The sequence below is a fragment of the Gasterosteus aculeatus genome, chromosome 13 (genome assembly GCF_964276395.1).
Source record: "Gasterosteus aculeatus chromosome 13, fGasAcu3.hap1.1, whole genome shotgun sequence".
In the NCBI taxonomy this organism is placed as follows: domain Eukaryota; kingdom Metazoa; phylum Chordata; class Actinopteri; order Perciformes; family Gasterosteidae; genus Gasterosteus; species Gasterosteus aculeatus.
Genome location: NC_135701.1, coordinates 17,854,519 through 17,880,825, shown reverse-complemented (window position 1 = coordinate 17,880,825; position 26,307 = coordinate 17,854,519). Strand labels below are relative to the sequence as shown.

Here is a 26,307-nt window from a genome sequence, read left to right as displayed (position 1 = left end):
AGGCGGCAAACAAAGCCTGTGTAGACGCCAGTGGTGGAGAGGGGGTTAAGTTCAGCTTGCGAGTAGACAGCTGAACCTAAATCCCAGATACACAACATCGCCCCCCCCCCCCCCCCACTCCCCCCGCTCCATCCCCTCCCCCCTCGCCCTCCCTGTCCGTCCTCCTTCTTCCCCCCACCCCTTCCTTTTGCTGCCGTGCCGAGCAGGAACATGAAGCAGAGCCCCTGACAATATGCAGCCGGCTGTGAGGCTGAGGACAGGCGGTGCACATACTCACGAGGTCTCAGGCGTCCAGGCGGAGCTGCCGGTCGGAGAGCGGAGAGCAGAAGAGGAGACAGAGGGGAGCATGAGACTTGCGTGCCGGCACGGCAGCCCGTAGAAGCAATCCGGACTTGCTGGCTTGTATTCCTGTTTATTCCTCCCGGCCGAAAATCCACGCCGCACACGCTCACGCGCACACAGACACACACACACTTCCCCCCAGCGCAGCGCGCACGTTTCTCATTTCTCTCTGGCCTCTTCTTATGGCCGACGCTTTCTGTTCTCTCCTTTTTCCTTTCTCATTATCTCTGTCTGCTCCTCCCTTCCCTTTTTCAATATCCTCTTTCTTTCTCTCGGCTGCACATGCAGTCGGCTTCTCTTCGCAGCCCCCACCTTCCCCTCTCTCTCTCTCCCTCCCTCCCTCGCTCGCTCCATTCCCCTCCCTCTCACGCAGCCTCTCCCTCCATCTCCCCTCTCTCTCTCTCTCTCTCTCAACGTGTGCAGAGCGAGAGGCCATTATCTGAGCCACAGCGGGCACGTACGATGGAATGGAGGAGTGTGCAGTGAGCAGAAACAGAGAGGGCTGTGGGGGGGGGGGGAGAGTCGCGAGCGGCGGCAGCCTAGGAAACAGCACAGTGCAGCAGAGCTCTTACCAATGAGAGAACCTCTCTACCCACACCCTTCGGCGCCGCTCGCTCTACGGCATTTTCATGTCGCTATCTGTACATGTATACACATGTGTGTGTGTGTGTGTGTTTGGTTCATCCGCAAAAGCCAAGCGCTGGCAACTTCGGCGATGACAGAGCCGCTCCGCTTTCGGGCGCGGGAGGCGAATGAACGGGCTAACCAGCGAATACACAATCTCGACTTGCGGCGGCATCAACGGGGAAAAAGGAGCTAAGAAAAGCCACGTAGTGTCTATGCCTGTTGATGCCTTCTGCAAACGGCCTCTGGTTTTCCACACGGAGGCTTCCGTCCAGTGTTCGGGCATCTAGATTCGACCGGGCCAAAGGAGAAGTCACCGATAACGGTCCTTCCATCTTCCATTTTTCTGCCCCGTCCAGAACCACAGCGAACGTCCGTCCGTCCCTCGATCGAAGCGAAAGGCTTTGATCTAATACCTGCGGCTGGTTACAGACTCTGTGGCAAGACTCCAAGCACAGGGAAAGAGAAACGGTCAGTAGATTGAGGCGGGAGGCGGCTCGCTGGCGGTCCGCTGGCCCTTCCTCCAAGGTCCAAAGGAGACGACGGGTAGGTGGGAGGATTTTCGACTGAAGGAAGCGGATGTTCGCCTGATATACAACCACTCCTCGACGCTCCGTAACGACGGCTCCCTCGCCTACGCGGGGGGAAGAAAATAAACGGAAGGACGACGGCGATGCCATTACAGCGAAGGTAAACGAGCGAGGGCGATGCGGAGGGAACGGTGGATGATACTTCGGCATCGGCAAGAAAAAGTAGCGGAATGAGGAGAGGGGGAATGGAAGAAGACACCGAGGAGAGGGAAGACAACAAGGGGGAGGACATCGGAGGAGAAAAGCCATTATGTGGCGGATTCTGCGAAGGGAGCGCCGATGACGATGAAGAAGAAGAAGAAGAAGAAGAAGAGGGCATAAGCGGCGAGAGGATCGGCAGGTTGCTGCCGAACGAAGACAGCTACCGAGTACCAATAATAAACCCGTCGCAGTTCGCTGAGGACGCGAGACTTCTGTCCTCTCCTGTCCATCAGAGAAGGTCCTCTCGTTACCCCCCCCCCCCCCTCACCGTTGTTCTGCCTCGGTGTCATTATCAGCGTCAACGTTTGTCACGATCGGCGGGTCTGTCCTCTCGCCCCCTCGCCGGCTGACCGGCCTGACCGGCGACTCCTCTCTTCTCTGGAACATCGCTGGAGTTTTGGGGCAGATCTAACCAGGAGGAGCAGGAGGGGGGCGGAGGGGTGGGTGGGGGGGGGGGGGGTTGGAGCGAAACATGGCCGTCTTCTCCCCATGCCGATCGCTGTCAGCTCCCGCTTGGTAGTTTTCTCTTCTATCACTGAGCGGCCGCGCCGCGCCATGGTCGGATCAACTTAAGCAGCCTCACCCGGTTTCTTCGCGATCGCTCATTTTCTCTGGCTTTCTCAATTTGCCTCTCGGTTTTAGTTTCCTGCGCCTTTTTCCGTTTCCATTCCAACACTTTGTGACGCACCCTGCTCTCTGGCCCTCTAAAATTGTACACTGGCCGCCTCTCTCTCTCTTACCACACGTATTCGAATACACACACACACACACACACACACACACACGCACAGATGAGCGTCAATCCCAAAGAGAAACACGGCGCAGCCTAAGCTGTCTAAGGGAAGGAGAGGAGAAGTAGAGCATTAGGTCACATGACCGAGGACTACCAATGAGCGGCGGGGAGAACAGTGAGCGAGAGAGGTAGGAAACACATGTGGCGATGACGTAGCTGCACCGTCATCGTCGTCATCAAGCCTCGGCGTCATTGCCGGCGTTGCCGGTGCCTCCACCGCTGGGTGGGCGGCGCGCGCGCGCGTGTGTGTGTGTGTGTGTGTCATCGCCTGCCCGCCCTCCACTATCACCGACAAGGCGCACCGACGGACGCTCCGACACGCGCTCTCTCATTCGCCCCGGCTCACTGGCGCTCGCTCCCCCCTCCTCCCCCCCCACCCCCCGGCTGCGATGACACGGCATTTCATGGCTCCGGAGAGCCTCGACTTAACCCATGAGTCGCTCGCTTTCCTTACGCTTAAAGAGAACTGCTGAGCACAAAACGGAGCATTTTACGCGTCAAAAAGATGCTGTCACTGGACATTCGCCGCTTCCAAGAGACCTCGGGCAGACCAGGCAGTCATCCCGCCTGAGTCTAATCCAAACCGGTCTGTGAGTGGATCACAACACGTGGCTGTGACGCCGTCACGACATTTAAACGAACATCAAGAGAAACACGAGCGAACATGTGACTGCTACTGGAAGCATGATTTGCGCTGATCATAAACCTCAACACGTGATGCAGGGGGCTAAACTACAGGCAGTAAATACACTATATGAGCCACAATTTACAGTAGTAGACTGATAAAACATTGAGCCATCTCAAGTGAAACATTGCTCGACGTCCCTGCTGTTTACCTCAGCTGTTTTGGCAGTTGGCCTGGATAATCTAGATAAGCCACAATGATGCCATTTGCCAAAGAGGGCCGTCCTGAAATACCAACAAACGTGTCACTTCTCATTCAGATAACGAGGGCGACGTGATTCCATCAGAGCTGGAAGGAAGACGCTCTGTAGCCACGTCCTGTTATAAACTGTGTTCACATCACGTAACACTGAGAACTGAAGAGAAAAACTCCTATAACAGTCGTAGCATCTTAACTTTTGAGAGAAAATGGAATGGAAAACATGAACAAGGCACTTACGGTAAACCTGAAGCCCGGCATTGAAAGTAGGAAAGTACTCGCGCTTCATCAAGTCAAACTGTTCAAATGAGTCCAAATGAGTTGTTTCACACCCTCGACTCTCTCTCTATTTCTCTCTCTCTCTATTTCTTTCCCTTCTTTGTCTCTTACTCACTGTTTTCAGCAGCACGGGGGGGAAAGGTCTTGCTTGTAGGAGGGATGACTGACAACAAAAGTCCATCCTCGACGGTGTGCGTTGGGTCGGCTCGCGCATGACTAAGTCTGAGTCATCTTTTTTTTTGCTTTTCTTCTCAGCATGACATAGAAAGCCTCGCACACCAAAACAAGCTTTTCAAAATATCACCAGCAGCACCAGTAGTCGGGAGGTCTGTTTTGCGTTGGAACGCGCCAACGGCGATGGAGAACCACAGCGTTCTGTTTCAAAGGTACCGTGGGAGAATTATTTTGTACGACAGTTGATGCGATTTCACAATTTCGGCGCTTTCGTCAGCCCTCATTAGCGCCACCGCTTTGGGCCATTTAAGGTGACAATCTTTCTCTTACTGCCATTAAAACAACTCCCATGGGCGCCACAGTCATGACACGAGGGTCCCCCCCCCCCCCCCCCACCCCACCTCTTCCTGTCAGCTGACTCCCCTGCTGCTCTCGCCTACCTCCATAAACCCCCACCTCCTCCCCCCCCAAACCCGCAATGCCCCGCAGTCCAACGGCATTAAGGTCATCTGATCTGACACACTTTATGACTCTCCTTCCCCCGTCTTTCATTTTGCTCTCTGTCGTTTTTTCCTTTAACGCACGCTGGCTTGTTTCAGGGCAAAGACACTGAACCAATGCACACACAGGCAGCAAATGTAGAGGCGATATATATATATATATTTTCCTCTGTGCACACACGCATGCTAGAATGCATACAGTATTGGATTGTTCACCGAGGGTCGCCGGGTTTGTTTGTGGGCGGGACCAGAGGCTGCAGGGCTGCACGGGGCACGTGATACTTAACAGAGCAGGAGCAACACAAACTGTTTCTACCTGGTCAAACAAATAAAGACTAATATAACGCTGGAAACTCTTATTATCGTGATTAGTTTGATATTATTAACACCAAGTTTTGTATTTTTGTGAGAGAAACTAGGCACAAAATGTGTTTTGTTTGGAAAATCCCTAACATCATGAAAGGGATATAAATGAATTTTGTATTTCTGTATCAAATGAAAATGAAAAAGAAAAAGGGTCCTTTCTACGAGTGTGTAGGTTCATGCAGAGTGAATAAATACACATCTATGAACCGTCTCATATTGTAATCACCGCCTTGTTACTTCAACCTTGCAGCTCCCTGTTGGGCTACTTCTCTCTTTGTCTTTGCTTTCATTGACATCTGCCCCCTCCATCTCCTTCCTCCACCCTCCACCGGCGACGCGCTGCCCGGCGGGACGGTGTTGAGTTCAGGGTGTGTTTGTGAGCAGGCCGTGTGTAGAGTATCCACTGAGTCATACCTCCTGACTTCTCGGCACGTGCAAGTCGGCACGAATAGCCCAGCTGGGGGAAGGCCTCCCCCCACCCACCCCCACCCACTCTTTCACTACTCCTCACAAAGGGAAAGGGAGGAGTGGTTGTGGAGGGAGGAGAGAGAGAGAGAGAGAGAAAAAAAAAAAGAAAGGTGGCGATGGGGGAGTGGGTGGAGCCTCTACAAAACAACGAGGAGGAGGAGGAGGAGGAGCAAGAGGAGGTGGGGGGGCGCTGTTTTCAAGAGGCAGCTCTTTGTGCCTGAGGTTAGGGGCATGAAAAAAAAAAGGAGAATAATGTAATCAATATATAGAGTAGGGTTTGGGGTCTGAGACAAAGGGGGAAGGGGGGGAAGCGACAGACGGAGGACGGATGCAAAGCAATTAAGTTTAAAAAGGTTCAAAAACAATACGGGCACATGGCGTTCTGCTTGTGTGCCAAGTCATGAAAAGAAGACGAGCAGTCCAATCTTATTGGACAATGATGTGACCATTAACAGAACGCCGGTGTCTCTAATACTGGGGCACTTTTCTGCTCAATGACAATGGGGTGACCTTTTGGAGATGATATTTTGGGGTTTGAAGGAGAAGTGGCTCAGACTTGAGAGAGATGCGAGGGCAACCTTCCTCGGCTCTGCACACTGGCTGCTTGCCAGCCTTGTCTCTCTCAGGATTTGGGCTAAGATTAGCTTCCCATATGTTCGAGTCAGGCAGAGCCGGACTTAAAGGGACAGCACAGAACGGTGCACCGTGAAGACCGTGTGGGGCTTCACATACAGAGAGCTGATTCCATGCCGTGTTATTCTAAACTACTACAAGTCGTACGCCGTGTCTGTCATGGTATGTCAGGAATGAACACGTGAATATACTTCAGGTGTTTCATGAATCGATATTTTCACATGCGTGTGATGAGAAGCCGGCACCAGCTGTGGCTCCGTGTTACGTAAAACCCGGCAGCGTCAGGCGGCAGCGGGATCCGGGATGGAAGTGTGCTGCCCACTGGGGAAACGGCAGCGCAGCCACCAGAGAGGTGAGAGTTAAAGAGCTCCAGCAACAGCTGAGCGCTCCTCCCCCTTCTCTTTCCATTCATTTTTAATTAACTGCGGCACCGGGCAGCCGGCAACCTCCCAAACGGCATCAAGCACAGGTGCCGGCGCCGATGCCGCCGAGCCGGCGGGCCGCGACGCGGCGTTTCCATGCAGGGCGTCGATCCGGACGCGCTCCGGCCGCGTCCACGTGCAGAGGCAAACATCTGCTTATAGTCAGTAATTACAGTGCAGAGCCTAGCGAGTCCCCGTGTATTAACGACCGCATGTTAGCCGGGTTCAAATGGCATATCTATTTTTACATAGTGGTGTTTTGGGGGTGTTTTTGTACAACCATTGAAGGAGATGACAACTAATTGCACTTCAAAGCATGATTCATTGGGCACTGGAGATATTTTAGACGGAAGGCTGTTCACATTGAGTTTAGCTCATATGATCAGTGCAATCGAGCTGCTAGAAAATTCTGTAAAGGAGAATAAAAATGTCTCTTTTCAACATCTAACAGAATTTCAGTTACAGTCAGATTCTGTCGACATGACTTCAAGATCCAAAACCCTGATAACTAAAAGAATTGTCGACTATATTTATGCCTATATATATATATATATATATTAGATCACTAGTTTTATTTCAAGGCACATGGGAAACAAAGCTGCAGTTCTTTACCGACTGAGTGGAAAGTACACTGAGCAAATACATCGAAAGCCAACGCTGAATGGAACAGGTGATGTCAAACCCTCCACTTCCTGAGTGTGTACTACATACCAAGCCACTTACTACACCAACACACACGCGTGCACGCACGCACATGTGGTGGCGGCTGCTTGGTCACGTGACCGACCTTGGATGCCGGACTTGAGTTAAAATTATAAGAATGAAGTCACCAGACGTTGGGTGTTGCCACAGAAACTGGGTCAGATGTTAACCCTTAGCCAGCGGGGACGGGGGGGGGGGGGGATTCCATGCAAATATATGATTACATACACATAGATACACATGTGATTAACGGTCGCTCCATCTGCCGTCACGCATGGTCTGAGCGTTTCTGCTCTGCTTTTGACGCTTTGCCGCCATCGCAGAGAAAGCGATCAGCATCTTGTCGACGTGCCTGGGGGACGTGCGGTCTGTCTGTCTTCTAACTTGTTGTGGTTGAACCTAAACTCTGTTTCCTGAGCAGCAACACTGAAACTAAGTGATAGAAAGTGCAGCCCGACTGTCGTGTGCTTGAGATTCCTCTCAAAAACTGATGTATGACCTGTTCCTCGTCCAAACTAAGTGTGCGTCTCACAGCACACACGCTCCATCCGGGACCCTGGACGTCACCCAAAGAGGAGCTTAGGAACCAGCGCGAAGGCCGACAACACAGACGTCTTAAACAAACTGCAGCTTTTCGCACGAAAGGACAGTTGAGCGATTCTTTTTTTTTCTCTCCCCCCCCCTTCAACTTCCCAGATGGTCGTATGCATGTTGCGGATGAAGAGCGTCTACGCGTGGACGCGGATTACAGCCGGCTTAGAGGTAAATCAGAGTGCGTCTCTGAGCTGAACCGATTGGTGACATTTGAAACTAACGTATGTTTCATCACTGCGATGGTGCCGGCGAGTCCAATCCGAGCCTCCTTTTCGTCTACTCGGAGACGCCGTCGCACCGGCCTGTCTGTTGCTCGCTAAATCTGTTTTCTGCACGAAGCCCCTGCCGCTCAAACTTCGTTTGCACACAAACACACGAGCGTGCCCCGACCCGGCGAGCCGCGGAACAGCAGCTCTCGCCGTCCACGTGCCGCAGGTTACTACGCCCGCCGATCAAGCGCCTACGCACGCGCGACCCACTAACTTCTACTCCCTTTACCTCGTTTGACTCCAAAACCCACTGGCCCCTCTGCCTCCTGAGCCGGCGCGAAGGCTTCCTCCTCCCTCCTCCCCTCTCCTCGTATCTACACATGCTTGGCTCCGGCACCAATCAGCGGGCAGCGTGGGGCGCTTTAAACCCAAGGATGCCGCCACATCCTCGCCGAGACGCCTATTACACCTTTATTCTGCCCCGCGGTGGCGTTTGGGGGTAAATAAAAAGAGAGAGCGGCAGATAGTCAGGTGACGACCCAGCGACAAAGCCCCCTTTTTTTCCCGTATGATGGGTACTAATGCTTAAACCCGGTAGCGTCACACACCATTAACAGAGCGTTTGAGGTATTCCACCAATGCACGCGCGCAAACACACAGGGAGGAAAGAGTCGTGCACTTTGGTTGTTGTTGACAACGGCCACCTTTACGCCACCTTTACGCCTCGCTGCACCACCGACCCTGCAGCTGGGAGTCAGAGCAACGCGGACGCAGGACACAAAAAAAACGGCGCTGTTTCTTACCTCGGCTGCCAGTTCAGGGTTTCCCGAGCTGCCTCGTCGGTTGTCTTCGAAATATTCCACCTGTATGGCCATTCAACAGAAGATGAGAGGAGGGGGGAGGGAGGGAGGGAGACAGAGAGAGAGAGAGATGGGAGGGGGTGAGAATAACAATCAATAGAATAATGCGACAAGGGGCCGTTTTGGAGAAGACTCGTCCCTACGGAGGGCAGGACCACCTCTTGTGCGCCTTTTTTTTCCCGTCGAAAAGCAGCGGTGCACGCGAACGCATTTCCTCTACCGTTGCGTCCGACCGGTGAGCCGGCACTTCCCTCTGCTGCCGGGACGGAGGATGGAGAGGCGGCGAAGCCCCGGCTCAATTTCCATGACACAATTATGTAACGTCTGCATCCTGACCTGACGCACAACAACGCGGCCCCCTGCGTAACGCCGTCTTTTTTAAAAGGGTAAATTGGCAAAAGCGCGTGAGTGGACGGGGCGCCTGAGAGCGGGACGCTAAGGACGGGAACGGCTCATCAAGCCAAACAACAGCATCTTGTCTACATGCCCCCCCCCACCCCCCCTCCCTGGATGCCTCAATGTTAAATGATGTGTTTTGTCTCTGGCTGTGTATCCCAGTCCCGCCAACCTAATCCCCCCCCCCCCGACCTCCCCCCCCTCCCCCCGTCAAACCTAAAATAGTCTGGAGTGATGAATATTTACCCTCTAAGCCTGTGAGCTGCCCTGGTTTGTACTCCTCCGTCCGCTGGCCGAATCCCCATCAGAAGACTCAGGCTTCCTCTTGTCCTCACCTCTGTCCCTTTATTCCTCTCGTCTCGCGCTGTCGTGCTCTCTCTCTCTCTCTCTCTCTCTCTCTCTCTCTCTCTCTCTCTCTCTCTCTCTCTCTCTACCTCTCCACTCTTCTTTCTCCGTCTCTCTCTCTCTCGTCTGTGTTCCGGCAGCCCATTCAGGAAGCCATCTTGTGTTTTTAATCTGGTTTTACATGAGCCCTCGTACACACGCGCGCTCTCTCTCTCTCTCTCTCGCTCGCTCTACCCCCCTCCCTCTCTCCTGCTCGTATGCCAATAGGTCTACCGCACACACACACACACACACACACACACGCAAGTTTTTTTTCTTTTCTACGCTGCGATCGCTATCACGCCTTCCTCCCACTTGTTCAGTTCTTTTTCTTTCGTCCCTTCTGCATACATGATGTAAAAGCACCGTCAACCACCTACTCCCCTCCCCCTCGCTCCCCCTCCCCCCTCGCTCTTTCTTCAAACAAATACAGAAATGTACACACAGAAATGCACACACACACACACACACACACACAGAGAGCTCGCCGGAGAGACGTCACGCTAGAGATAGCACACAAAGGCAGCGCGTCCACCAATCAGACGGCGGTGCCGGGCTCTGCTGCTAGGGTGAAATAGAAGGAGAGAGAGAGAGAGAGAGAGAGGGGGGAGGGAGAGAGAGAGAGAGAGAGAAATATAAGCTAGTAAAAAGAGGTTACCATAAAAAGAGAAAGGGAATGTGTCTTTGTGTGTGTGTGTGTGTGTGTGTGTGCGTGTGTGTGTGCGTGTGCAGCACCCTAAAAGAGAGGCTGACATAAAGGGACGGAGTGGAGACGGACGGGAGGTGTGTGTGTGTGTGTGTGTTGCGGAGGGGGGGGTTGACGGAGTGGGGGGGGGATGGGTCCTCTCTATGCCTGTCAATTATCTCCTCGAACTCGCCTTCCCTAAACAATGCCTGTGGTATGTGGTATCACTGAGCACCATCTGTGTCAGGGCTGCCTGCAATAACTGGACTGGACTGCACACACACACACACACACACACACACACACACACACACACACACACACACACACACACGGACCCTCACTAACAGCCTTACAACCACTGACAGGCAAAAAGGGCACAATTACACAGCAAAGCCCAGCATGTTGACCCAAAGACCCCCAGAAAACGAACACAGCGCCAGTGTACTGTGCAATTTCACAAGAAGAGGACACATTACAGGCACACAAAAAAAGATGACAGATCATCAGCTGGGGTCGGGTTTGTTCAGTGACATTGATCGCGAAGGCGTGCTCGTAAACGAACGCGATAACACCACCAATGACTGAATCGGGGACCTCCGAGAGCTCACGTGTGCAGACGGCGTGCAGGCGACACGCCGCTTACATTCTGACAGCAGCTTGCACCTTTCAAACTAGACGCCACGGCTTCGCGGGGTTTCGTGTGACCGGGTCCCGCCGCCTGGATGCATTTCTCCGCTTTCTTAACGCCGCCCTCTTCACTAATCAGGTGTCTTTTCAAAAAGGTTAAAAAAAAAAAAAAATCAAGATTAACATTTATCTATTTTGTTAAAACAGCAAAGTCTCCGGCGGCTGAATCAGTTACCGCCACGAGACGGGACAAAGTCAGCGAAAGTTCAGATGGAGACGAAGAGGACGCGGGGCAGACAGGGACACAGGAACAGGAGCGGAGGAGGTGGAGGGGAGGGGGGGGGGACACACACGAAAAGAGCGAGGCAGCCACACAGTGACGCAGCGAATGTGGTTTCTGAGGCTCTCGTACGGCTCGGGAAAGCCCCTCCGCTGACGTCAGAATGGGGCACGTGTGTGTGGGTGCGAGTGAGCGCGAGTGTGTGTGTGTGTGTTTATGTGTGAGCAGAGGCGTGTTTATGGTAAAAGCCGCTTGGCTTCCGCGGGCTTCGTTACCGGCGGCCGCGTCGCTTGAAGGCGGTCGCAGTAGCAGCCGATCCAGCAAAAGGGAGACGGATCATTTGGCTTGTTAGAAACGAAGGATCTTTCTGAGAGAAGAGGACGCAGAATCCAGAGGGAGAATCCGGCACCGTCGCTCATTCACCTAAAACCGCCCCCCTCCCCATTCAGACATCCACAGCCTTCAATGGACACAGAACATATTCCCACACGGACGCCAATCTGCTCCTCCACATAACGCCGAGGTGCACGGGCCTTCGTTGATAAAGCCGGTCCGCCCGGCTCTCCACACGGACTGTACGCCTCAGCGGTGAGCCCCCCCCCCAGCCCACCCCCCCTCAGGAGGGTTCCGACGGGCCACGGATTACGTTGCCATGGGAGAAAATGGAGGATGTTGCCTAGTTGCCAGGCAATACGGGACTCAGCTGCCACATCGATACGGGTCAGAGGGCAGCGATGGGGGGGGGGGGGGGGGGGGGCGTGGGGGAGGGATATTGATGGATGAATAGACGGAGGGACACTCAGTTAAGAGATTTCGGAGTTAAGCCCCCGAACATCTCCTCATGCCTTAACACACTACACTCACCGTTGTCGATAGCGGATCTTTGGTACTTTGGGAATGAAGCAGTAGATCGTTATCGCTCTGTACCAATATGTAATTAATGATAGAAGAAGGCTGAGAGAATCTCCTTTATGATCATTGTGTATCCGTATGACTACATAGCTTTTATCTTCTTTTCTGAAATAAATGTAATCGGAATAACCTTTGCTTCACTAGCGGCCATTATTGACTTTTGGGTGCTTTAATCAATAAGACATTTGACTGTGTGAGTAAACAGATTTGGCGAAACATACTGACAAAAAAAAGGCTTGCTTCTTTAGCAACATGAAACGACTGCAACTATGTCGCTTTAAAAATTCGAAGCACGCAACTGAACCAGCCACATATCATTAGCCATAAACAAAAAGTTGATGCTGGTATTCGGCCATAAACAAAACACCCCTGTGTCCCTCCAGCGGCCCGGAGGAGGCAGAGTGAAATTGGGGGGAAAAGGTCCGGCTGAGTAGGGGTAGAGTTCCCTCAGAGGTCGGGGGTTGTGAGATGTGGACGCTGTAAACGTTGACTAACCACCCGACACCAAGACAGTTTTGCCTAACTTTCTGTCACATGAACCCCAAATGCAATCAGGGTCTGTTCATGTAAATGTGAAATTGCGTCGCCGTAAACTGTTATCTTTTTGCAGCAGTTGCTGCCATTTAAGACGCGTCTCGCCAGAGAGGACAGGACGAGCTGAGGACCGTGTGCTTCTAAATCCTGATTTCCTGTTTGTGGCTAAACAAACTTTGTGCCTTTTCCTCTTGGCTTCCGCTCCACTCATCAACACCAGCACGTCCTGTCCTTGTCTGCTAAGACATCTGCATGTCCCATCTTCCCTTCTGGGCGCACAGCATGTGTCGAAGAAAAAAGCTTTGAGTTTGGTTAATTGAACAGAACGGCGAGTCTGGCGTTTACCTGGATGTTATTGACTACTGCAACATGACTTATGCAACATGACTTATAAATTAACCAGCGTTTTGCTGGGCTGTTTACCTGGTCTTTGTGGTGTTTTCAAAGCATAAGTTTTCAAATTATTTGCAAAACAGTGAATGAAAGAATTATATATTTTAACACGGAAATTACTGCATGGAAATGCTATGGCAGAAATGTTTCATTTCAGAAATATTGCAAAATATAAATATCATAAAGCTCCTGACCTTTTTAGTTCTTGGCATTACGAAGAAATATCAAACAGCCGCTTAGGCGTGACTTTGCGTTGGTGAGAAGCGGTTGTCAGTGGGAGGAAAGGCGGCCATGTGCTCGCTCTGCGCTCCGAGGAGCAGTAAAAGTCAGCTTCTCGTCATGCTTTACAAACCAAGTCTGGTTTTTCCTGCTTCTTCTACAACACCACATCTTCCCGTCCTCCTCTTTGACTTCCCAGCACAACCCCCGCCCTTAGGACGCTGATGCACGAACAAACACACAAAGCCCCACACACGCACGCACGCACACACACACACACACACACACACACACACACACACACACACACACACACACACAAGCACTTCCATTAACACATAAGTGCACACTCTTTAAAAAACGCACTCTTTCTCTATCTTCGCACACCCACACACACGAATAGGAGCCGGCCTGAGGTTAACCCCCGCCTTCATTCAGGGCTCCAGAGGTCAAAGGACAAAGCCCAGGCAACTGAAGGAATTCTCCACTGCTGCTGTTTGGTGGCCCTCACACTCTCTCAGCCATGCAAAACACACACAAACACTGTGCACTCAGTCTGTTCAAACACACCCAGACTGTTCCGCAGCTTTATCTCAGGGGGAATATTTAAGTTGGATCTATAAGCGGGAATAGAAGGTTATATCTGTATCCTCGGCACACATGCCGGACAAGTAAAATGCACTTCATGTGTTGATTACATTGAGGACATCTAAAAAATAGATGTGTTAGGTAGAGTGAGCGCCTCTTTCTGTCTAAGAATATATGTATAAATAGCCATTTTTTTATAAAATCACAATTGTCTGAATGACAGTCCTCAACCCAAAGACACGTACTTTACACTTAGTATTAATATAAAGGAGAGAAAAGTAGAAAATCACCACAGTGGAGAAGTTGGAACTTGTTTTGTGTAATTGCTATGTGCTTTTAGCCCTAAAAGATTACCCCATTCCATTTATGACATAAGTATTTCTCCCAATTAACAAATAAACACACCTCCAGAAGGCTTCTCACAATGTTAAAGGTTCAGTGACTGTCCCCAACTGTCACTAAAAGCATCCTGGCTTCATGCTGTTAGGTTTTGCAATAGATCAGACGAGTGTAACTCCACCATCAAGTTCAGCAACAATGAAGCTGCTCAGGCCATGTTTTTTTTCTTGTTTTTTTCCATAGTAATTCTATGACAAAGGAGCTTTCAACAGCAGCCATGCTTAATAATTGGATATTCTAATATTCCATTTGTTAAAATATAACCACTTGTTGTTAATCATGTTTGTAAATCACACATTATTGTGTAAAGTGCACTCTATGAATTTGTTTTATTTGGCAGAACAATCTGTTCATCTCTGTGAAACAAAAGTTAATGTTCACCTGCAGAAACCGGAGAGGTCAAATATTAACCTGCAAATTTAAACGCAAAAAGGAAATACAATTCCTACCAGTCCTTTGCCCTTTGAGTAAATGTACACACTTTGCATACATGGCACGTACGACAGACAGGCTTTTTAACCCGGCCTGAAGACAAACAGGTCTAGACTTGACAGATAAGGAATGCAATTAATAGCACCAGCAGCTAAAAAGCTTTATGCTATCTTTCTGAATGGACATCTCACACTAGAGGTTTGTGACCTCTGTAACGGTCTGTAATGAAACGACTGCAGCAAGAGGGTGAATGGATTCACCGCCTGCTGTCCTCTAGTTCTCTGCTCAACAGCTTCGAGCAAGGCACTACAACCACAACCAGCTGACTGAACTCACAATTGAAGTGGAATTGAATATGCATTGATATACATCAATGCATTATTCACATGAACAAGTGTAACTGTATGAAGGCCATCAGCACCACGCTCACCTCCCACTCCTCCCGTCTCCTCTTCAGCTGGTCACATTTGCGCATCTTGCAGATCTGCTTGCCCGTCTTGCGGTTCAAGCAGTTTGCGCAGCTCCCGCAGTTCTCTCTGCGGAGGCAGGGGCCGCAGTCGCCGCATTTCTTCCTCCTTTTCTTCTGGAGGTCAGCGGCGGTGTCCGGGGAGTCGTCGAAGGGGGAAAGAGAGAAGAGCCCCGCTTGCTGGTGTTCAGTCTCGATGTATCTGCTGAGAGGAGACGTCTTCTCTGAGGATGTCCTGTGCGAGTGGGGCGACCGAGCCTCCTCCGCCTCCGTGGGGAACGTGTCAATGTCCTCAGGTGGGGGACCGGTCCCTTTCCTTGCCCTGGGCATGGCGGCTGTCCTCACCTGTCTATTCTGTGTCTTAAATAGTTTGAAAACCAGTTTGAAAAAGTTTTTAAAAATGGAGCTTAAAAATCCAAACCATCCAAAAATACAATGAATTGTTGGCTGCAATTTTTGGGGGTCTTAAAAACAAAGTTTGCCAGGTAAAAACGTGTCTCGAAAGAATCAGTTCTATTGACTTTGTCTATTTAGATAATAAAAGCAGCTGGAGAAAGCCCCAACCCGTTTGACTACGGAGGCTGTTACCAGAGAGGTTATCTATATATTCTAGTCTGAGCCCTCCTGGGACAGCTTGATTATCATATTGTGTTCCTGGAGAATCCTGGTTGTAACTTGCAGTGTGGAGACCATCCTTGCCGGCTACCCTTTGGTATGGTAGATGGTCCACCACAGTCTGGGCAGCACAGCTGGAGCTTGGGGGGTCATGGCGGTGTCTGCACAGGCTGAGCACCAGTCTGAGAAGGCAAGGAGATAAGACTAAATGCCAGAAATAAAGCATGTCAGATGTGTCCCATACTAAGTTATTAAATGATTTTGCCAAAATGACCAAATGCAAGACTTCTTCATATTGCTAACTTTTCCAGAAGCAAAACAGGCCAAAGGCGAACACAGAAAGCAGTCACTGTGACATCAAGAATTCATCAGCACTTATCTTGTGAGTTCACGGACATCTATCTTTAACGGCAGACTTCAACAACAAATTAATTTGATTGGTTTGTGGGGTTGGTGGAATATGTTTATCTTCGTCCACTTCGGGCCTCACGGTAAGCTTGTTCTATGGTCATCTTTCTCCAACTATGTGATTAAGAAAGACCAATGTGATCGGAGGAGATTATTGGAAAAAACAAAACTCCATGTCCATTATATAATGAAAAGGGTAATAAGATCAACTAAGAAAAATAAAGCACTCGAAACTCACACAATGGACTATTAAAGGCAAAGGTTTACTGAAATACTTTCACAATACATAGGATTGAGCAGATATGATCGTGTCGGATGTCACTTCCCAACCGCCGTGTACTTGAAAGGTCGGTATAACCTGTTGGGTGGCATTACTTGATAATAGTGGATGCTTTGCCCTCGAGTTCAGTCCAACAATCCCTGATAGCTGTCTGGATACTGTCTGGTTTCCAAACACAGCCGTCAGTGCTGTGCATGCAGTTGGCTCATATCTGTGCAGGCCTACGTGAGCAGTTTAAGAAGATCCAAGTGTTTTAATGGCAGAACCCACATGGACGGGAGGCTTATGTCTCCCTGAAAGAAAGACCGGGGGTTGATAAGTAGATGCAAGGGATAGTTGTCTTTGTCTTGTGGTCACACGCTCCAGTCAACCTTCAATAAAGTGAATTGTGCTCAGAAAACCCAGCGTTTTTCTGCTTCAGCCTGGTTTCAAAGCCTGCACTGAATACTTCTTTTTTTTGTCATCAGCAATGCACAGGGCGGAAAAAAACACTATAAAATGTTCAGGCTACTTTAATTTACTTTAATATTACTCCATAGGCAGGTTTGAAAATGTAAACCTTTCAGCTCCTGCAGGGGCTTTCAAGCCATGAAAACAAGACTTAATTGTTGCTTATATCTGAGGTTATTTTGTTTCCTGCAAAGTAGCAAAACTGCAACTTTGCAGCGTATTGCAACTATTTCCCTAATATGCTGGGATGGAACCAATAGATTTACACCAGCCATCTAACAATAGCCGTAACATTTAAAATGTTGTGGTAACGTTAGCTTGTTTGCATCTTTGCTAGTAAGCTAACGTTAAGGCACAACTTGTTTTGACTTTTAACGTTAGCAGGACAGCACTTGTCTTATTACTATTTGGGGTTTTTTGTACATACATGTACAAGTAACATTTATACCAAACTTGTTAAGTTTGTAAACCTTGTTAAGTTCTGGATAAAAGAAAAGTACTGAATGGGGGCCCATCTTGAAGGCTAGCTTATTTAAAGTATTTTGCTACGTTAGCAGACGTTAGCAGTGCCTAGACCAGTCCAGCGGGACACTGCTTTGATAAATAGGTTACATAAGCCTGCAGGTAAAGTAAAAGAGGTTGAATGAACAACATAATCAACAAAGACACTAATGTCTTCGATACTTTATTGCTTGTTTTTTTTTGCCACTTTGCTAACTGCAAAAGTCAACCTCCGCTAAAGTTATCTGCGCGCAATAACATTGGCTAGCAACAAGCACGTGCTTTCATCACGTCGACCCCAGGTGAGGTGGGTGAGCTGTAACCAGGTGAGCTGTAGGTGAGATGTAGCTTAAATGTAGGTGAGTTGTAACTTCAGGTGAGATGCAGCTTAAATGTAGGTGAGTTGTAACTTCAGGTGAGATGTAGCTTAAATGTAGGTGAGTTGTAACTTCAGGTGAGCTGTACCTTAAATGTAGGTGAGTTGTAACTTCAGGTGAGCTGTACCTTAAATGTAGGTGAGTTGTAACTTCAGGTGAGCTGTAGCTTAAATGTAGGTGAGTTGTAACTTTAGGTGAGATGTAGCTTAAATGCAGGTGAGTTGTAACTTCAGGTGAGATGTAGCTTACATGCAGGTGAGTTGTAACTTCAGGTGAGATGTAGCTTAAATGCAGGTGAGTTGTAACTTCAGGTGAGATGTAGCTTACGTGTAGGTGAGTTGTAACTTCAGGTGAATAACATGAAGGTGGAATAAAAGTAATCCCCGCTGCCTCTGTTGTGACTTTCACTGTTCGTCCACGTGGTTAGCCACGGGGGTGTTGAGCCAGCTCACACCAATCAGATAAACACTAACAGGCATGTTAGATTTACATTAAGATAATCCTCATTACAGCACAATGCACAATACACATTAGGGCTGTGATAATTGCTTTAGGGGGCAAAAACAGCACTTTAACCAGGTGTGAAAACACACTTTGATTTACATCCACGCGACAACCTGGAACTGGCGCGGAGGTGCAATCGGTGGTTGTCCCGAATGTCCGAACGGTCTTTATATTTATATATTACATTACATTTATATTATATTAGTAAAATAATGAACAGCATCCATAATTCACACCCTTAGTCGTTTTACAGCGGTTTGATATAAAAGCCGAACGGTGAAATAATTCAGCACATAAACTGTTGTAAATCATAGTTGTGCAAAGAAATAAAGAAGAGTTAATAACTGACTCGACATCCATGGCTGCACAGGAAAAACACGCGCGTAATGTTGGAAAGAGACAACGTACCACCAGTGCGCTCTTTAAATGCCTCGATATTCCTCCACAGCTTCAGTCTTCACAAAAGGAAAATATACCGAACAAAAAGTACCATAATAACGTGAAGGGAGAATTTTAAAAAGATGCAACAAACATTTCCACTCAAGAGAGAATTAACTTGTGCTCCAACGTGGAGACGACGGGGTGAAAAGTTCTATCATCATGACATAACTGATCAATGGAGCCGGAGGTGAGAGAGGGAGGAGGTGGGGAGGGGGGAGGTGGGGGGGCGAGGACTGGAGAGAAGTTGTATCTTTTGGAGGGGTTCAAGTCATCAGTAAATTATGGAGTGGAGTCCTGCCAAGTGGATCAGAGGGTGGGGTTGGGGGTTGAGGGTTTTTTTTTTGGAGGGGGGGGGGCATTTTTGCTGTCATAAACTTATTAAAAAACTGCTCTTAAGATCTTTTAATGGCATTTTTAAAATGATTAACTCAATTCCTTAAAAGAGAGTTGTGACCGGAAGCCTGTGATGTCACGTGTGGGACATGAACCAGATGTTGTGACATCACAATGGGCCTCACTCCTGCGCACACATTTGGGTCACAAGAAGGGGAGCAGTGACCCCGGCTGACCGAGTTCAGGCACCTCGGACTATATACGCGTGCACAGCGCTGCTCAGCCCTGATCCACTACGCTCAGCTGCAGAGAAGGACTTATGGAGGCCTGTGCAAGTGAAAAGGATGGAGGTTTAGATGAAGAGATACTTCAAATACCCTTTTATAAAAAAATCTCTGAAGATGTAGAAATCAGACACAAACTTCATTGTGACCAGGCTGCTTTTCAGACGTTCTTAATGATAATTACTTATCTAAATAAAAAGGTTATGAATAGTCGACCCCCCAAATAATAAAACAAATTACAGTAAGGCTCAAAAAACGAAACAAAGAAAACCCATTAAATTATTTGGACCAGGAACCCCAGCATCTCCGTACCACACACGTTCAATGATTGTTGTTACCACTCGGTTATGACACATCAAATCTTTATTTTTTCACCAGTGTAACACTCCATTGGAGGCTGTTTAACAAACACGTAAACAAAAATGCTGTAAACACAAAATGCAAACCGTCAACATGTCTTCAGAGCCACCCGGCCACGATACCATAATGCATACCAATACATATCATAATAGTTTCATATGTCCGGTTTAATTTGAGATGTTTTAAATAGATATTAACACGCAGGAGTTTGATGCACTTGTGATGTCATTTGGGACCAAAGTTGACAGGATTCCAAATATCATTCTGCACGTCGAGATCAAAACCTGATCCAGTTTGGTCATAACATGGTTAAACAACAAGCTCCCAGACAGTTAAAGCTTTGAGGAGGAATTTAAATGGTAGTATGCAGAATCAAGGAGCACCAAGAAATTTACTTCAGCAAATGGATCCGTCATTTTGATGAATAAATCATTAAGGTAGAATAAAAAGGCTGAACATGTTTCAGAAATTCTCCCAGAAATGCCTGGAGGTAATAAATAGGTTAGTAACAAGCTGAAGTCACCTGCATTTAAAAAAGGAAATGTTAGAACCAGCAGACGGTAAAGTGCACGGCCGAGGACACTTCCAGTGTCACATGTCAGTGTGCGGACAAAGTCATCAGACTATTGAAACAAGAGAAAGAGAAAATAAAAACTGAACGAGAGGAGAGGAGGACGCATGAAATGAAATACAGTGACACCAGTTTCCATTGGTCCGTTGAACTGTGCAGCACATGACCATGTTCTACCAACCTTAGGAACACGATTTGTGGACAGAAAAGGACATTTTTGCTTTATTTTGCTAGAATATGCTCCTCAACTGATTTATATATACATTTTACTTTACATTCTAGGCTCCAACAGCATATTCATCAGATCACCTGCCGCTGGTTCCTTGTTTATGTACTAGTGTCCTGCAAGAGAAACGCTGTTGTTTTATCAAACATGGGATCCATACCGCTCACGCCATCTTAACTTACTAAAGGAGAAGCTTTCTTTCAATATGGTATTCGTCCCGTATCCACATCACCTCGTTTTGAGGGTGAAAACAGTGACAAGCACACACGTGTGTCCAGACAGACGTGCCATAGACGATGAAACGCGGGGGGGGGGGGGGGGGGATACCTACAGCTGGAACAGTGCAGCATCACAGTCGGGCTTGTTGATAGTTAAATTTGAAACGCTTGAGTGTCGAAAACGTCTCATTCAACTGCCCTGATTTTGGGCTCAAGATTAGAATTATCAGAGAAAGTCTCAGTCGAGGCGAGTTGGCTCGGCCTGAGGTTCAAACTCTCTCGACACTTTCACTTACAGTAAAGTTTCTACGTCCGTTATTTGCTGCTCCACGGAGCCTCCTTTTTGTTAAATCCTGAAATGCATATACTCAGGGAATGTACCAACTCCCCTTCCCCCCGTCACATCAGCCCTCAGTCTCGTGGTGGTTTGGTCCAGTGGTCACGGAGCAGGTGTCCTTATGTTCGCACCTGGAACTTGCCAGCCTTCGTCATGTACTTGATGCCTTTGAAAGGTTTATACTTCTCGCCGTACATGTCCAATCGATTCACCTTCAGCCCTGTTGGAGGACAAAAAATAATGCTTTTTCTTTTTAATTCTGTATAAAAAAAAAAAAAACTTTTTATTTACAGTTTGGGGTATGGTAATGATTAGCGGCGACATTCATTTTGAGGAAGTTTTATTTTTTATGCATCTCGGATTAAAGAAAAAAAACTTGATATTTCATCTCTTCAAATGCTAAAAAAATACGGCATTTTAATGAAATTTTCCAATTTCACTCAGTTTTCACTCACTCAGTGTTTATCTTAACTACCAAATATTCTATATTTTTTTGAAAATTAACCCTTTAAATTTTTACATATTAAAGCCAAACATCTTATGTTCTGTATACTAAATGCAAGGGGATTCTTTTACACGTTAATTATTAGCAACATCATTGATTTTGATGCATTGCATCAAACACTGCAGCGCATTAACGCATTGGGTGGTAACCAGGGCAACATCATTTATGAGAAAACAGCTCCACTCAGTGGAAAAAGGTAAAAACGACACCTCAGAAGGCCGACTCGGGATTAAAAGAATGCTGTGAACATTGTGTCCCTGGTGACGCACAAGGGTTAAAGACTCCAAAGCTTCTGGACTAAAAAACATGTTCAATGACATTCTAGGTAATATGTTTAATTACAATACGAGTAGATGAAATCCAGCATTCTGATTGGTTGAGAGTGAGTCACGGGGTGTGAATTATTCAGCGATAATGTACAGTACCTGTTCACATTGACCCGAGCGTATCACTGCGCACTCAAAGTAACAGGTTAGATTTTGCACGACCGTTACCTTAATGAAGCCTCATCACTATCATAACCTGCCAGTGGAGTAGTTTCTGGTGTCATGTGAGGAGGCGCTTTGGTGCATTTGGCGCCACCCAGCGGCCATCGAGTCACCGTGCTCACTGAGTGGGGCGGTCAGGCGTTTGTCAGCTGAGCAGCATGTGATAAAAGCTTTTCCTACATGTTGGGTTTGAGGGCAAATATTTCTCAATGCAAAACGGTAATATTAATAAAAACATGTCTCTGACTCACTGAATGAGCTGTGTGTGTGACAGCTTAGCAGAATTACCAGTTATCTCTTAAAAATATCTCTGTGACAACAAACTAGTCCAACAAGAAACCACAAGTGAAGGTATTTGGAAGGGGTGGAGTTTTCTCTTATGGAAAACACTTCTCTAAAGTAGCAGCAATAGTAACAACGCGGGGTAAGGTCACGGCTCCCCAGTATCAGTACGACGTGCAAAACTAGTTCCCACTAGTAAGAACTGGTGGGAAGCCCCGGTGATGGTGATGGGAAGACCGTGCGAGTGCTTACCTGAGATGGCCATCTGCTGGATCTTGAGCTGGATGTTGATGGTGGGGTTCTCATCGGGTTTGGAGGCCCCGGCCTGCAGGTTCATGCTGCCCTTCAGACTGGGAAGCTTCTGTGGGTTGATCTTGCCAACATCCCATGTCAACATCTAGCCCAAAAAAAACATTTTAGATGCCAATAAGGGATTTAAGGCTTTTTCCCACATACACATTACTGACTTTACTGACGCTCTGACTTTATTTTCAGGTACCTTTGTGACCGGATCAAACGTGTATGTTCCCTGGGAGGCGTTGAGGTTGGCGTTGAGGACGCCCCGGGGCAGCTGGCTGCTGACGAGGACCGCCTCCACCGCCTTGCCCATGGTCTGTTTGGGGCCCAGTGTCAAGTCAAAACGTCCTTGGGAGCTTCCCTCTCGGAAGGTGATGTTGTGCTTGACGTACACAGGGATCGCCACCAGGCTGAAACAGCAGCAGGCCGACAAACGGGGTCACGCGAGCCGGCGGAGAGGAACGCGTTGGGATACATTTTGTTTCGGGGAGCTTCTTTGCCGTTGATCGAATCATCCCGAATGAGAAAATACTGACTTCTGAGAGCTGACGTGGTACGAGAGCAGGCGGAAGTTTCCATCCGGAGGAATGAAGGAGAGGATCCTCTCCGCTTCCCAGCGCTTGAACCGGACACACGGGTGGAAGCTGACGTCATCCAGCAGCCGAGGGTTCTGGGAGAGAGGGGCGAAGTGCCGGGGGATTTTGAGGAATAAAGTCGAATAAAATGCATTGCTTTGGATGGCTTTTGTGAGTCTGACGCTGTGTGTCCATTGAGGACATTAAAAGAGTTTGTGAACTCATTGAAATAACATACAAGGAACTCACCATGAATGAAAGCGTGAGGTCGGGCATGCCTGTCAGTTTTACACAAGCATCAATAACTCCCTGAATTTCTGCTGTAATAGTGGAGCCTGAGGACGAGAGTTAGAGGTTGATGTAAGAATTTTAGAGAGAGACAAAACCCAAGAAATTAAGAAGGATTTTCTGATGCAGACAAGATTCATTGTGGAGTAAAGCTGCTGAGGTTCTATGCTTAAGGAAAGCATTTCTATTGCAAACATAAAATTGAATATGACCACATTTCATTTCAGTGTCCATTGAATAGGGCATGAAAGTAAGTGGCCAACCAATGAAGCGTTTGAACGGCAGGATGATCGGAACAATACCCGATTTATCGATGATGGCGTCGATCTCCTCCACTACGTCAAAATAGGCCTCATTGTTGGTGTATTTGACTCCGGTGCGTCGCCACGGCACCACTGACAGCTGGCCTGTGGGGAGCTGTTCGCCAACATTGGTGCTGCCTGAAAAACAGAAGTAGAGCAGATGTAAATAAAATAAGTCCTTTTATACGTAGCCCATTTATATAGTGTCACAAGAGTAAAACTGCAAACATTCTGCGTATGTATTTGATACTGAAAGAGATTTTTGAGAAATGGGCCTTTAAAGAATGCAAAGATGCTACACTGTACAGTTTGCAGGACTCTTTTAATAATCTTCTTGATTGGGTATCAAAAAAATGTAAAAATGGTTATCGCAATGAGACTTCCCCAATTGATTATCCACAATTACAAAGTTATGTTAATGCATAACTTATGTTTATGTCCTAAACTCCAGTAACTTGTCTAATCTGTCCAGCACCTCAATCACACGCACATTATATCTGACACCACTATCTTTATTTGACTTAACGATCAGAGTCTTTAGAAGACTACTGAATGCTTAAGGTGTCCTTTTTTGTTACGGGCCCCGTGGTGAACATGAACCGTACCTGTGATGGTGTTGACCATCGTGCGGAGAATAGTGGGAGGCTTTATGAGCTCTTTTAGGATGTTGGACTCTGTGGCCAGCGGAAAGCCATTGTCCAGCATCTCCTCCAGTAGTTCGTAAACCACCACCACGTTGTCCTTAATGGCGGCCTCTGTACACACTCCGAAATAGTCCTGCGAACAAAAACCACGGTTAGGATACGGGTATTTAAAATCAGATATTAATTATGAAACAACTTTTAACTAGCTAAAGAAATGCACGGCAGCCAGAACCTGGAAGGTGTCGACGACCCTGTGCAGAAACTCGATGACGAAAAGCGGCGGCACCTCACTCTGGATGACCGCCACGAAGTAGATGCGGTGGCGGAGCACGCTGATCAGGTAGTGGTGCGGCGTGGGTATCACCGGGGGGACGTTCTCCGGCTCAGAGGCGCGTTCCTGCGCCTCGAAGAAGTAGTCGCACACGGAGCGGCTGACGACGCTCTTCCAGTGCTTCTCCAGGAAAATGTCCCCGGAGGCGTTGATTAGGAACAGGCTGTGGATCATCGCGGCCGGAGGCGGAGAGGCTGGCGATGGAAAGCAGAGGAGTTCTTTCTGTCCATTTTGAGAGAGCCGGAACCAGTAAGAGGTCACGGGTTTAAACGGTGGTAATGCAGACATTGAATATACAAAACTTGTTATCAAGGAATCGCTTGGAAACATCAACATCAGTCAAAAACACTCACAAAACAAGTCCTGGGAGGAAAAGTACAGGTATTACTGATAACACATTTATATCAGCCCTGTTTCATCAAGTGTCCAGTCAGCCAGCATGCATTTTATCTTTGTGTCATTTACACCTGTGCTTTAGTACTTTAAGATGACAAGTCGTTACCGTATTATACACCCTTCAATAAAGTAGATTTGTATTCAAGCAGCTTTTAAAAACTTTGTTTGTGGAACAAGGCTCCAAAAACAGCTGAAACAAATGCATAACTTTAAATAGTTTTTAAAAATATTTATTATTGAGATTGTTAAATAATATATATATATATATATATATATATATATATATATATATATATATTTTTTTTTTAAAGTGAAAGCAATTCTCCAGTTCATGGGCAACCTGTAAACACAATGTACCTATTGTATATTTCATGTAGTTCATAGTATGTATACTATGTAAACACAATGTACCTATTGTATATTCCATGTAGTTCATAGTATGTGTACTCTGTAAACACAATGTACCTATTGTATATTTCATGTAGTCCATAGTACGTGTACTCTGTAAACACAACGTACCTACCTCATTTTTTATTATTTGTTACGTTACGTATTGCACACTATGTATTCTAATTTACAATCTAACATTTGAAAGGGTTAAAGATCCTGTCATGTCACTGACTAATTTAACTTTTAACTGTTAAATTTAAATGAGTAATTAAAAAACATCTAGATCTTACAATACAAGGGGAAAATAACGTATCCATATTTAACTTGCCACAGACCCAGTTTTCATTGAGCAGCTTCTTCTTCGGGTCGCTGGGAAATATGACACCGGAATATTCATTAAATATGCGACGACGCGATCAACTTCGGACCGGATGAAACTCGGCGCCACAAGAACCAGAATACGTGCCAGCTACACAACATGTATTAACAATATACGACGTCTAAACGCGTAACTAGCTAGCTAGCTAACTCCACTGTAGAGCCGTTTATTTAGGCCTCCGTCGCCATACGAGATGCTACATCAATGCCTCCTCCTGCTCCGCGGTCTCATGACAGAGGAGGAAAAGCCCCGTCACCCGCTACAGGGGATGGAAATACCTTAAAATAACGCAGCTGTTTTGACTGAGAACGCGCCACTTGCCCCCCTGGGGCAACGGGTCAATTGCACATGACTCACCGAAGACAAATATTAACGTTTTCGTCTCACCGTTCACCCTTTTTCCAATTGAAAGATTAAGCTGCCGTCGTCGCTTCCCGTTAGGTGGAACAGCGCTTGGTACAGAGAAGGATACGCTGCAGCGAACCAATCGGAATCCGGGGAGCTCGTGAGATCCCGCCCTCTTAATAGAGTTATAGGTCAATAATACGGAAGCTGGTGCCTTGAGAC

General features: G+C 47.7%; 2 protein-coding genes and 1 long non-coding RNA gene across 12 annotated transcripts in view; 1 reads left to right on the top strand and 2 right to left on the bottom strand.

Moving 5' to 3' along the window:
* tet3 (tet methylcytosine dioxygenase 3) overlaps positions 1-18,679 on the bottom strand; it is a 38,936-nt gene extending 20,257 nt beyond the window's left edge. Inside the window, exons 1-3 of one of the 7 annotated variants that reach the window (XM_040194851.2) lie at positions 18,502-18,679; positions 14,923-15,755; positions 8,584-8,643 (exon numbers count right to left, since the gene is read on the bottom strand). In XM_040194851.2, coding sequence (XP_040050785.2) covers positions 8,584-8,643; positions 14,923-15,288 — 426 coding nt within the window. In that variant the 5' untranslated portion in view covers positions 15,289-15,755; positions 18,502-18,679. Of the gene's footprint in view, positions 1-273; positions 1,919-3,673; positions 3,975-8,583; positions 8,644-9,282; positions 9,842-13,048; positions 13,210-14,922; positions 15,756-18,501 lie in introns of those variants that run through there. The other 6 variants (XM_040194853.2, XM_040194855.2, XM_078087225.1 and 3 more) reach the window with 6 other exon arrangements.
* Positions 2,015-4,963, top strand: LOC120830298 (uncharacterized). Its single transcript, XR_005713894.2, has 2 exons — positions 2,015-3,674; positions 3,968-4,963. It is a non-coding gene; the product is annotated as an uncharacterized LOC120830298 (long non-coding RNA).
* Positions 18,680-19,496: 817 nt separating the features above from the next.
* ap3m2 (adaptor related protein complex 3 subunit mu 2) lies at positions 19,497-26,261 on the bottom strand. Of its 4 annotated transcripts, none has more exons than XM_040196032.2 (9): positions 26,128-26,261; positions 24,477-24,769; positions 24,206-24,377; positions 23,601-23,738; positions 23,260-23,345; positions 22,972-23,105; positions 22,638-22,845; positions 22,391-22,535; positions 19,497-21,083 (listed from the first exon to the last, which is right to left on the bottom strand). In XM_040196032.2, exons 2-9 carry the CDS (start codon positions 24,747-24,749, stop codon positions 20,983-20,985), a joined length of 1,257 nt encoding a protein of 418 aa, XP_040051966.1. In that variant the 5' UTR covers positions 24,750-24,769; positions 26,128-26,261; the 3' UTR covers positions 19,497-20,982. The 4 variants fall into 4 exon arrangements, with proteins under 4 accessions (XP_040051966.1, XP_077943348.1, XP_040051967.1 ...); XM_078087222.1 differs by having other exon boundaries at positions 24,477-24,797; positions 26,128-26,222; XM_040196033.2 differs by having other exon boundaries at positions 26,098-26,201.
* Positions 26,262-26,307: the final 46 nt, after the last annotated feature.